The sequence below is a fragment of the Euprymna scolopes genome, chromosome 30, assembly GCF_053919585.1.
Source record: "Euprymna scolopes isolate OS-2025 chromosome 30, ASM5391958v1, whole genome shotgun sequence".
Classification (NCBI taxonomy): Eukaryota; Metazoa; Mollusca; class Cephalopoda; order Sepiida; family Sepiolidae; genus Euprymna; species Euprymna scolopes.
In genome coordinates this window covers 24054642-24068202 of record NC_136511.1, presented here as the reverse complement: position 1 = coordinate 24068202, position 13561 = coordinate 24054642, and the positions used below count along the sequence as shown (strand labels likewise).

Here is a 13561-nt window from a genome sequence, read left to right as displayed (position 1 = left end):
CGAAATAAATAGATAAAATTATTGATGCTGTTTGGGGGAACTATCTTTCACTCTACGTTCACAACATTACTTTAAAAACGACTTATGGAGCAATGTCATGAGATTAATTAAAATAGTGGGGTTGATTACATGGGGTGCCGTGTACTAACGTTATACTTTGGTAAGATAAGGGAAGACAAGACGGTGAAGTAAAGGGTAAATTACGAGGGGGCATGGGGTAGGTAGTTGTAAAATATAATAATTTTCAAATAATAATATGTAATAATAGTAATAATGGTTTACCCGTTACTAGGCATGAAGAAGGAGAATATATCCAAAGGTATAAAGATAGGGGGTACAGTTGATAGAGGTGGACAAATAATTAGGATTTAATGAATGGAGTGGTTGGATGATGCAATTCTTTATCTGTATAAAAGCCAAGTACGTCCAAGAATGGAGTAGTGCTGCCACATCTGGGTAGGAGCTGCTAAAAACAGCCTATCCGTCCTTGACAGAGTACAAAATAGACTTCGTGGTTTAGTAAAGGATGCCCTTTTCTCTTCCCTGCAACCTCTCTCCCACAGAAGAGACATTGCCATACTGTCTTTGTTTTATCATGATCTATCATTTCCATGGGAGGTGCTCATCTGAGCTCCAATCCCTCGTCCTCCCCTCGCCAATCTTTCACGGGAAACACCCGTCTGGCTGAAACTACTGTCAATAATTTTCCCCACTCTTTATCTGTGCCTCAATCCAAACGTAGATTCCATGAACAAAGCTTCTTTCTTAGAACTGCACACCAGTGGAACTCTCTGCCGCTTGCCTGTTTTCAACCTGACTACAACTTGGACATATTACAGGCCAACATAAACAAACGCCTGACAAACCGCCCCATTACGTAAGACACTCTACGAAATCCCCAATACTAATGATTACTACAATACTATCTCATTGATTATTGTACACGCAATAACCCTAATCTTTGAGTGGCCTTCGGGCCTTGTAAAGGGGGTACCCCCCATGTAAAAAAAGTGATAGGGGTGAAAAAACAAAAGAGTTTGTAAATTATAGAGAAGGAGTTGGAGAAATAGGTTTAATGTATATAAAGGTAAGATATGCAAGGTATAAAATATAGGGGTAACCAGTAAAGTAAAAAGTTCAGTGAACTAAAGAATTCCAGATAAAGACAAATCACTAGGCCAAGGACTTTCTCTACCACCTATAGCAATGACCAACGACTCTTTATCTGAGAGTACGTCTCTCAAGCTCCTTGTCCTAACGTTCACAGGAAACATGAGTTGGAACAATTACATCGAGGGCATTGCCAGGGCCGCTGCAACGGATGTGGGCTCTCTCTACCGTGCTAGAAAACTTCTAACATCCGAAAGTATCCTGTACCTCTATAAGGCCACTATTCGCCCATGTATGGAGTATTGCTGTCATATTTGGGCCGGTGCATCGGTTACTAGTCTCTCGCTCCTTGACAGGGTTCAAAAGAGAGTCGCCAATCTGATAGGCCCTAAACTGGCATCTAAACTTCAGCCTCTGTCCCATCGTCGAAACGTTGCATCCCTTTGCCTGTTCTACAAGTATTATAATGGTGAATGCTCTAAAGAACTGCAAGCACTTGTGCCCCCACGACGTGAACACCCTCGACAGACCCGACAAGCTGCAAAATCCCCCCCCACACTGTAGAGATCCCTAGATGTAAAAGATCTTTCTACTCCAGTAGTTTCTTCCACAGAACTGCTAGACTTTGGAATTCCATTCCAGGTCACTGCTTCCCCAACTGCACTGACATGCATAAGTTCAAGTGCAACGTGAACCAACATCTCGCTGCCCTAATCCCTACATAGTACCCCAGTAGATGTTTCTTCTGATAGTAGCCCCCTACACCAAAGTGGCAATGTGCCTTGTTTGGGGTGAAAATGTAATATATATATATATATATATATATATATATATATATATATATATATATATATATATATATATATATACACACATAATTAGTTTTCTTTTTTTTTATAGAAATATAGCAGAGTGCTCAATTATAGGGAAAATCCGAAAATAAGAGCGTATTTATATTTTATATTTTCTTTACAGAAAGTTTTTAGAGATGAGACGTCGTTGGTACCGTCGGTTTTTAACATGGTTATTAGGACCGTTTTAGATGCCTACATGAAGGTCTCTTCAGCCAATACTCATCTATTTCATAACCGGAAGTGGAAATATATATACATCACGAGTTCACGTTTTACTCTCATTTTGCGACTCCCTTTTTTATTTATCTATAATTCATGGTGAATATCAATAGACCAGTGGTTGAGCTCTATTTAGAAAGAACATCACAAAACAGGACGTAAAACCGCCTTTTTCAAGGAAACCGGAGATGGAAAAATATACGTTAAATTACTCCACTAAATATATACCAACATTCAGTAACCAGCATCCTACTAACGATAATTGAAGATGTAATCAAGAGGATGGAATGAAAGATTATAAACGAAATAAACGTCGTCATTTGAAAATTCATGACTGAGTATATTAAGACGTTTCTTTTAATGATTTTTAAATAGAAAAAAGTAAGCGTTCATCCTCAATGTCAGGGCGAGAAAAACTCAAATCTATAGGTATATAGAAGATAAATACATACAAGTTGTTAAAATATGTGGTATTATTATACAGCGCCAAAAATACCGTTCCGGACATGTACGTACTAGTAAAATACGTCCCTTTTTCTAAATTCGAGACGAAATCATTTCAAAGTAGGTATGGAAACCGAGAAAGCATCTCTAAAGCTAGAAACCGACGTAAGATTAATATGTCGTCAGTAAGCATTTAAAGGTATAACCCTGCACTCTACAATATTATAGAGTGAAGGATGTCTCTCTAAATAAAAGTAAAAAACACAGAAACCTGTAATTGTATATAGAAAAATTGTATAGATTACTCTGGTTTAATTTCACATTTTCATTAAAACAAGAATAACTCTCCAAGCTTGCATTTGGATTAAAATATTTTTACAAGCACCCATAATTATGATAAGTACCCACCTGTTAAACACACTGTATTGTTTTCGCCTGCATTACAACTTGATCCTCTTGAAAATTAATGCCAACATATTCCCATCTAAAACCATCTTTACAAATATTTGGGCTTGGGTTTAAATGTAACGTAGTCGCTAGCTCCGACATTTAAATACATACATATATTGACGACTCACGTGTCGAGTTAATTGCGGGCCAGCATTTACACCGACAGAGTGAGCATGGGGATACGGTATGAAATGCATCAAGATTGAAATTAGAAGAGGGAGAAAAAGGAAACGAACAAAACACAAACAAAAAAAAAACGCGTGTTGAGTTGGAAGGTTCGCTTAACAAGCACGCTAGCCTTCTGGTAAGCTTTCGAAAGCGAGCCGGCCAACTGTAGCCCAACAGAGTATTGTTACTTGACCAAGAAAGGAAAACAAAGAACAGATTGAGTTGTGAATGCATCTCGGCTACTTGTGTATTATGCTGGACCAAATATTATTTTTTTTCTTTCACTTAAAAAATGTTCGTGGCAAAGTTTTCCTTTCTTTGTAAGTATCTACATGGAACATTTCGTCCATTTTATAATTAATAACAACGTTACATAAAAATCATTTCATATTATTAGCATTTATCCTTTAGTGGTATATGGCCTTGATAAATGATGCCCCCTTCAATTGATTTACAAATGAGTATTTAAATGCACAACAGATAAATATATATATATTGCAGATAATTCATTTTTTGTTTTTGATTTCTCCAGAAAGTGGCACGATCGAATTTGAGGAATTTCTTGATATATTCGCCCGCAAGATGAACATCGACCCCGAAAAGGAGTTACACGATGTTTTTGGTGTATTCGACCAGAATAAAGACGGGTTTATATCCCCGCCAGAATTATTTGCAGTTTTATCAAAATTAGGGGAACTTATTTCTCAGGTAAGTCGTTGATTATTTGAAACCCTCTCTATCCGTGCTTTAATCCAAACGCAGATTCCATGAACAAAGCTTCCCTCCCCAAAAACTATGATCTCCCCTAGCCAAACTTTCATAAAAACACCCGTCTAGCTGAAAACACTATTAATAATTTCCTTCACTCTTTATCTGTGTCTAAACACAAACGTCAATTTCTTGAACAAAGCTTCTTTCTTAGAACTGCACGCCTGTTGGACTGTTTTCCGTTTGCCTGCTTTCCAGCTGACTACCATTTGGTAGACATCAAATCCAACGTACACAAGTTCTTGATAGGCCACCCTTCAAGTAATCCAATTTACCACATTTCCACTACTATCGATTTATACGATATTGTCCCATTGATTACTGTACACTCCTTAATCCTTATCCTCGAGTAGCCTCAGGGCCTTGATAAGTTGTGACTCATATAAAAAAGACCTACTGGTCTGTTTACTACAATATAGTGGTTTTCAAGTCCAATCAATCCAAATAATCACATTCTACCAATTTCCACCACAATATATCACTACGCTGTTGTCTCACTAACATATATTCAATTAGCCTTATACTCGAGTGGTTTTCATACCTTGATAAGTGATCACTATATTGTAAAAATCATAGCACAAAGATTAAGCTATCTAAATTTATTAACTTTAAATTCTGTCTCAATATAACTATACACGCATACACTACATATAATTACAATTCCAGCCAATAAATTATGCATACCCCTTGAAATTAATATTTACATTAAATTTTTGCATTTCTTACATTACACAATCACATAACTTTGACAAAACAGTCATATTCTCAGAAAGTTGATGTAAATTTCTCTCACTAAGCGATTCTTACTACCACTCTCTTATGATTCACTGGGAATTCAATAACATTGGTTACATTTCTTAGCAGCTGTTTTCCATGCAAAAACAAATATTTATTCATAAAAACTTACCTTGTTTTTCTCTATATCAATTTTAATTTTTTAAAGTTTCGGCAAAATTGTCCGGTAATTATTCAAGAATATTGTTTTTATTTTACGGTTATTTGTTTTTCATTGAAAAAAAAAATGGCCATTTTTTGTGTGAAAAAAATCACGAACATTCGTTCGGCACATTCCTGCTTTGTTTTTTTGTAAACCAACCTGACGATTCTTACGATACCACGGTGCTTATACTGCAATAATTGGTTTACAATCAAGACACTTCTCTAGTTTATGAACAGTGTTGAAATTATAACGTTATTAATTAGAAACCTATTATAAATATGTTAACTATTCTGCACTTGTACTGTTGAAAACATCCAAGAAAATTAACTTACGTGACTGAAAAACGTTCTTTTATTCTATTTTTTATATATTCTATTGTTTTGTTTTTTTTCAACAGGAAGAGGCAGAAGAAATGGTGAAAGAGGCTGACTTAAATGGAGACGGGAAAGTTGATTATAGCGGTAAGAAAACAATATATCACAAACAGACTTTGGCTTTTATATATATAGACTAGCAGGGCTACCCGGCGTTGCTAGGGACCGTATAAACAATGAAAAAACCAAAGCAGATATTGAACATATGTTTTATTCTTAGGGGAGAGGAATCTTTCATCTCTATGTATTATTTGTTTTATCTACCCTAGGACTGGTATTGTTCATGTTTTATCCCTAGCATAGGTAATTTACAGCATGTATATGAAATTGTTTTACCTTAGGGAGAAGAGAACAGGTAACATACAACATAATGTGTCTATATTACACCCCTGGCAACGCCTACAAACCAGCTAGAACATGTATTTCAGTCAATCTATATTACATCCTGGGCTATGCCGGGAAACCAACTAATCTTTATTTAGTGACTTGACCACCAAAATACCTCCCTAAGTGTGTCCTTTCTTTTGAACTTAATAGATATAGGTATCTAGAAATGTGTGTGAAATTTTGTTGAATGCGTTGTTCACTATGATTTTCTTATTGTTCTACACAATATCAACTGTAGCGAAATAAAACAGTAAACTTAGTGTAGTGTTAGAATAAAGAGCAAAGGAAAAAATTAGAATCATATTCTGTAATTGCAAATCTAAATTTGCTAGCGTGTACCAGTATTTGCCAGGTTGTGGAAATTTGGAATTTATAACATTTGTAGTGGCCTTTTCCTAGATACCTATTGCTAAAAATTATACTTTCATTTTGTTAGAAAAATCTCTATTCGGATGCCCTGCATCATCCAAAATAAAAACAAATATTTTTATAATTGTTTCAGTACATTGCTACACAATGTGAAATTTTTTAACGTTTGTAAAAAAAAAAATCATGAATGTGCTTATATTCCAAAAAAGAAAATATCAGTGCACAGTATTGAAAGTGTTTGAGATTCAAAAGTCTGTAACATTTCTACTTACTTCATAAGATATCATGTGAGAAACTGAATTGAATATCAAGACATTATCTGAAGCGTTTTTATTTTGGTGTAACATATGTGTTTACAGTGAACCTTAAATTTTAATAAACAGATTGATCATATTCTACACATGTTTCATGCATATCACACAAACTTATAATATTTGATCAACATTTGACTAACAATTTTACAAAAAAGACCTACCACCTGCTAGTCTCTATATATAAAAGCCAAACAGTCTATTATAATCCAATGACGCATTTCTGCTACTGGCGCACGTCTATGCAAGAGTAATAACTCTTAGAGTCTCACACCGTCAATAACTGAAACAGAGATATGAAACTTTCCGGTCATGAATACATACGATAATTCGTCATATAATTCCAGTCTGTAACCCTCTCTGATTGATTTTGGCTGAATAAAATATAGGAGGCATTACTTCTGGAATGCAACTCGTAAGATTTCGATGAATTTTATCCAAATTCAAAAGACAATACTAAGAATTTTATTATGCGTTACAAAGTTAATTGAACATCAATAAAAGTTAATTCAACATGAATAAAAGTTAATTCAACATGAATATTTTAAATATGAATATAACGTAAATAAAGCAACACGTTACCTTATCTGTGTTAATCGACAAACGTTAATAGCATAGACGCTATAGGAATTGTAATTCTGTATTCGACATTGACTACCTTGGTATAATGCTGGCTTCGAATGACACATTATCGTGATGAAAATCAGTCTTTTTTTTTTTTTTTTTTACAAAGGCATCACCACATTATCAAGGCTCAGAGGCCACTCAAGGATAAGGGTTAAAAAGTGTACCGTAGAAATTGGTCAATATAGTAATCATTAGTAATGAAAAATTTGGTAAATTTAATAACTTATATGGAACGGCTCAACAAGAACTTATTTACTTTAGACTTGAACACAACCATATTGTAGTCAGCCGGAAAGCAGGAAAACGGAAGACAATTCCACAGGCGTGCAGTTCTAAGAAAGAAGCTTTGTTCATGGAATCTACGTGTAGGTTTAGGCACAGATAAAGAGTGGGGGAAATTATTGATAGTGTTTACAGCTAGACAAGTGTTTCTTGTGAAAGTTTGGCGAGGGGGGGGGGGCATAGATTGAAGCTCAGTTGAACACTTTCCATGAAAATAACGATACATCAGAGACAAACTCGCAACATCTCTTCTGTGAGATAGCGGTTGCAAGGAGGAGAAAAGGACATCTCCTACGAGGCTACGAAGTCTATTTTGAACTCTGTCAAGGCAGGACAAGTCCTTTCTAGCAGCTCCTGCCCAGATGTGGCAACAGTATTCCTCCTTGGACGTACCTGGCTCTTATATAGATAGAGAATAGCATCAGCAGTGAGATATATACTGGATCGATAGAAAGATCCCACCATTTTTCCAGCGGCCTTGGCAACAGATTTGATATATGTGTTCCATTTAAGATCAGGAGTAATGGTCAAGCCCAGAAGCTTGTCAAAACTTGAGGCCTCCTGAAGACGAGAGCCATTCATTTCAATTGATGACAAATGTGGATTAGAATGTTGATAATGTAAAGAGAGAAGCTTGGTTTTAGATGGATTAAAAGTAACCAGCCACTCCTTTCCCCATTGTACTACGTGCTCATTTCTACTTTGTGAGTGTGTATGAGTGTATGCATCGGCGTTCGTTCTAAACCTTTAAACAGGTGGGCGGATTTTTTAAAAGTTCCGCACAAATATAATTCATGTGGCTGGCAATGTTTTTAGACATATAGTCTGCAGTATTCTTAGATAATTTTAAATCGGCATGCCTCCGATGAATCAAAAATATTTGATTAAAGAAAAAACGGTGTAATTTCTACAAAATTAATACTCTTATACAGCTTAATATAACATGTACATTTGCGAAATTTTATCACCGTACACGTCGAAAGGTCCGGGGTATAAAATTAGCAATATCATCGTTAATAAAACAGGGCCGCGTTCGAAATGGATGCTTCCGTTTAGAGAGTACGCTTGAATTGTGATACTTGACTTTTCCATTTTAAAGTTTAATGTTAGACTTTATATGAACCTATTTTCATAAAATCCACAGTAATTTCTCTACGGTGCATGTAATCAATCTATTTGTTGGAAAACTGAGCGATGTAATCGATTTCGACGACAATAAAAGTAATTCTGGGTCTCTTTGCTAGTTTTCAATATTTATATGATTTATAATCTCACAGTTAACAACGAAGCTCGCCTGTCTATTTAGTTTGGTCGATTTCGGGAAGATAAATATTCAACATTTGTCGCTCGCCGCATGTGGATTAGTCTTTTTCCTATAACATCTTGGGAAGCGTTCTATCCCGCAGTCAAACTTGACCTCATTAACTCATTAAAACGGACACCTGCCAAATCCAAGTAATTAAATAAATTCAAACGTGTCTCCGTTAGCATCTCGCGGTGGGGCAATGGTTAACGTCGCACTTTTTCTTTTCACACTAATTTACAACTTTCCCTCAACGGTTAGGGTCCGATCCTCATACTTACTTTTTTTACCCCAACACCACGGAGTTTCCACACACACCTCCAAACACCCGGGCAACGCCAGGTACACCTCGTTGGTTTTGTTATAAAATAAAATTAATTATTGGTACTGGTAACCCTTTTTCTGGAACACTTTCGACAGTTTAAGATTATAAGAAAAACTCCCTGTACACAACTTTTACATTTACCACGTACATACTTCATAGACTACAATACCTACACTTTGTAACTTTTTGGACATACTCTCTCAAATATGTGATCCCACTAAGAGGGTAGCCAAGGCTTTTCCTCCGATGTAATTTCTCCTCTTCTCAAACCCAAACTGACCAGCGAATTTTTCTATTCTGAATAAACTTTTTCATTTAGTATTTGCATTTCAACATATACACAGTACATTATGATTGCAGAATCACTTAACAAATTCTCCTTTATTGTTAATCGTTCATTGGAATAATAGTTTCACCCGAAACCACCCAGCTCGCTATACATATTGCAATTGCACACGTTTTGTTTTATGAATAGCAGATCGTACAAAAACGAACACCTCAGCTTGAACCAATATTATCGACTTCGCGTAGGACTATCAAGAAAACAAACAAGGTCGCTAGAAAAATGGTGGGATCCTTCTACCGCTTCAGAAGATATCTCACTATTGATGCAATTCTCTATCTATATAAAAGCCAAGTACGTCCAAGGATTGAATACTGTTGCCATATCTGGGTAGGAGCTGCTAAAACAGCCTATACTGCCTTGACAGAGTACCAAATAGACTTCGTGGCTTAGTGGGGGATACCCTTTTCTCTACCCTGCAACCTCTCTCCCACATAAGAGACGTTGCGAGCCTATCCTTGTTTTATCGTTATTTCCATGGCAGGTGCTCGTCTGAACTCCAATCTATGGTCTCCCCTCGCCAATCTTTCACGAAAAACACCCGTCTAGCTGAATCCACTGTGAAAAATTTCCCCCATTCTTTATCTGTGCCTAAATCAAAACGTGGATTCCATGAACAAAGCTTCTTTCTTAGAATTGCACGCCTGTGGAACTCTGTTCCGTCTGCCAGCTTCCCACCTGACTACAACTTGGATTTCTTCAAGTCCAATGTTGACAAATTCCTAATGAACCGCACCTTAAGTAAACACTTAATCAAATCTCCACAATAACGTACTGTACTTGCGATGACTCTTATCCCTGAGTGGCTTCCGGGCCTTGATAAGTTGTGACCACCGTGTAAAAAAACAAAACAAAAAAAACTGTTTCCTATCATATCGTCATCCTACATTGGTTTGCTTTAATTCAATTTCACAATACTTTTAGAACAGCTTACAAAATATGCGAGTTAACATTACTATATTTCGTTATATTTTTAACAGTGGGTGGTGGATATACAGAAAGTACCGGAAATGGCAGGAACCGTTTCCGAGTTAACATTATTGTATTTCATTTATATTTTAAAAGTTTGGTGGGGGATATAAGGTAAGTCCCGGAAATGGCAGAAACCGTTTACGAGTAAACATTCGTATGCTTCTAAACACAAACACACGAAGTATACTGCAAGCGATACGGTGGCTCGAACGTATCTAATTACTTGTTACCGGTTCTAGTCGCTTCTAGATGCCTATACTGTGATTTCGGGCTCTTTCAGACAATCTTAAAAAATGGAATGAACTGTGTTTTGCAACAAAAATAATCATAAGGAAAGATGTTTGCCCATTGCCCTAAGACACAATATATTAAGCTTAGCTTCAGAACAGATACTGCTATTTATTTCTAGAACAAATAATGTTCCTGATGATTTAGGGTACAATTTCTTTAACGGAAAGCAAAAATCCATTGTTTCTAACATTTTCTAATACGGCTTCGTTAAAATTCCATATTTTCATTGGGTGTGAGTTAGTGGATTCGGAAAATATGTTTTTGTACATAATGTCCATGTTCCCGCCGTACAGTATTTAATGAAATAGGAAAAAATACACTCCTTCGGCATTTTAACGTTATTTATGTTAAAGTAATATGTATTTCATCCATTAATTAACAGTGCCGATAAACAGCTTCATAAAATACGCACAAATGATGACGTCACATATTCTATGGTAAGCATTAGAAAAATCATTACGTATCACTTGATACAAATGAATTAATTTACAAGACTCAAAAAAAATAGCATGGAAATAAGGCTCAGAAATTATATTATTGGTACATGTAAACAAAAAATAAATTAAATTTCATTGAAAAGAATACATAATATTTTTCAGTTAACATTTTTTTTTATTCCCTGGGCAACGCTGGGAAACGCGTTTTGCTAGTATATAATAATAAAAGCTAATATAATAACGACCTATGTCTATCGGTTTGTCTGTTTTTCTGTCTGTTTTCTGCCCGTCTTCATATTTTCAAACTCTATCTCCTCCGAAACTAAAAGTCGTAGAGTGGCGCTAGAAGTATAAAATGACTGGATTTTTTACGTGCCGTTCTTTTATGGGTCTTTAGTCGGTTAAAATTGTTTTTAAGGGGTCGAAAATAGGTCAGAATTGAAAAATCCTAAAACATTTTGTAGATTCACTTAAGTTTAATTTTAGTTTTTAATCAGTGTATAGACGTGTAACGTTGGTACAGTGGTAACGTCACCAGCTTTGAATGCTTCGGTTTCGATTCTAACTAATGCCACCTAAATACTTTTTTTTACATTTTAACCCACGAATAATAATAACAATAATAATAATAATAATAATAATAATAATAATAATAATAATAATAATAATAATAATAATATACGAAAAATCTGGACAAATTTAAATATCATATTTAGGTGTATTTTATGCCCGGGAAAAGCCAGTCGCACACCATAATATAATTTATATTTTACCTTCCGCTTATAATTTACTAAAATTATAATTTACTAAAATTCTGAATTGTTAATCACGTCATGTCCAGGAAAATTTTACAAACAAAACGAATTAAGCTGAACCGCCATATGTTTTGGTTTCGATTCTAAATGATGACACACGAGTATATTATTGTTTAAACGTATGAAATCACTACGGAAAATGGCGGGTGGCCTTCTAGTATTGACTAAAATTAAAGTGGAAATAGCTCTTGTATCCATTTATTTTTATAGAGCATATGAATTTCTAATATGAATTTATTTTTAAAGGTTTGTATTTTGTAGGTAATGTCTAATATTTATATGGTTTATATTTTGCAAATATTGTCTGATGTTTATATGGTTTATATTTTGAAGATAATGTCTAATGTTTATATGGTTTATATTTTGAAGATACCATCTAAAGTGTATATGGTTTCTATTTTTAAGATAGCATCTAATGTTTATATGATTTCTATTTTTAACATAACATCTAATGTTTATATGGTTTATATTTGATGATTATGTCTAATGTTTATATGGTTTATATTTTGAAGATACCATCTAAAGTTTATATGGTTTATATTTTAAGATAACATCTAATGTTTATATGGTTATTTTTTGAAGAAAATTTCTAATGTTTATATGGTCTATATTTTGAAGATAATTTGTAATGTTTATATAGTTTATATTTTGAAGATGATTTCTAATGTTTATATAGTTTATATTTTGAAGTGGATCATTTTCCATTGGACAAGCTGACAACTTGCCTTGTCTGACTATGGCACTTTTTATGTGTATTTTTTTAAATTCTTCGAAGTACGGCTTTTATTTTGTGTATTAACGCTAGAGATGAGAAACATAGGCAGAAAACTCCAAATAATACGAACAATAACTCGCCATCCGAAAACCTCATGACTGTAACATTTTATTTCGTGTTTAATGATTTTGTTTTTGTTTTTTATGTATTTCAGAATTCAAAAAAATTTTAAAATGGAAATGAAAACCAACATCAAACTTTGAAAACAATAATAAATAGGAAAAAATTTACAACCGTTTACAAAACTGGATGAATTGTATATTCACAAGACTATGCTGATTTATGAAGCATTTCTCTTATAGAATTAATTTTCATTTGACAAAATTCTTTGGACAAAAAAAAAACAATTATGAGAAAACAATGTTTATCGCAAAGACTTACAATGAATTAAAAACATGTATATTGGAAGCAAAATCGCATCAATTCACCCTACAACTATGTAGATCCCACAAAGACTCGTTATGAATAATTCTACTAGAAAAATAAAGAACGGCGGTATTATTCATTTGTACCCACTCGACGAAAATACTTCAAAACAACCGGACAAGCAGAAAATCCCTGCCCCCTTCACTATATAAATATGTTCATTTCGAAATGTTTAGTGCTCTAACAGATTATCACTCATGGAACGGTCTGCCTTTGAAATCTTCTCTCCACTATTTTATCTTTTTCGCTTTAACCGGACCATCATGCAGAAATTTTAATATATTATGAACAAATCTTTTTCTACTTAATTTTCCACTTATGGTGCTCCCTGGCAAATCTGACCCCTATCAAAGTAGCCCTACGTTGCAAGGTAGATATGCAATACGCTAAATGAATAAAAGAATTATCAACTTTTCGTCATACAAGGTAAGAGTCGAGTTCCTCTCAATCTCATTCATTCTAATGCAGACTTATGAAAAAAAAAAGACCACATTTCCAGGACGTGAAAATACAAATGCTACGATGGTTGTTTTTATCAATGAATGTTATGTAATAAAGTTTTTTTCTTACA

General features: G+C 34.6%; 1 protein-coding gene across 1 annotated transcript in view; it reads left to right on the top strand.

The window, feature by feature from the left end:
- LOC145254716 (uncharacterized) overlaps positions 1 to 13561 on the top strand; it is a 60718-nt gene extending 47157 nt beyond the window's left edge. Inside the window, exons 4-6 of the mRNA XM_080113437.1 lie at positions 3778 to 3953; positions 5351 to 5414; positions 12719 to 13561. Coding sequence (XP_079969563.1) covers positions 3778 to 3953; positions 5351 to 5414; positions 12719 to 12747 — 269 coding nt within the window. The 3' untranslated portion in view covers positions 12748 to 13561. The remainder of the gene's footprint in view (positions 1 to 3777; positions 3954 to 5350; positions 5415 to 12718) is intronic.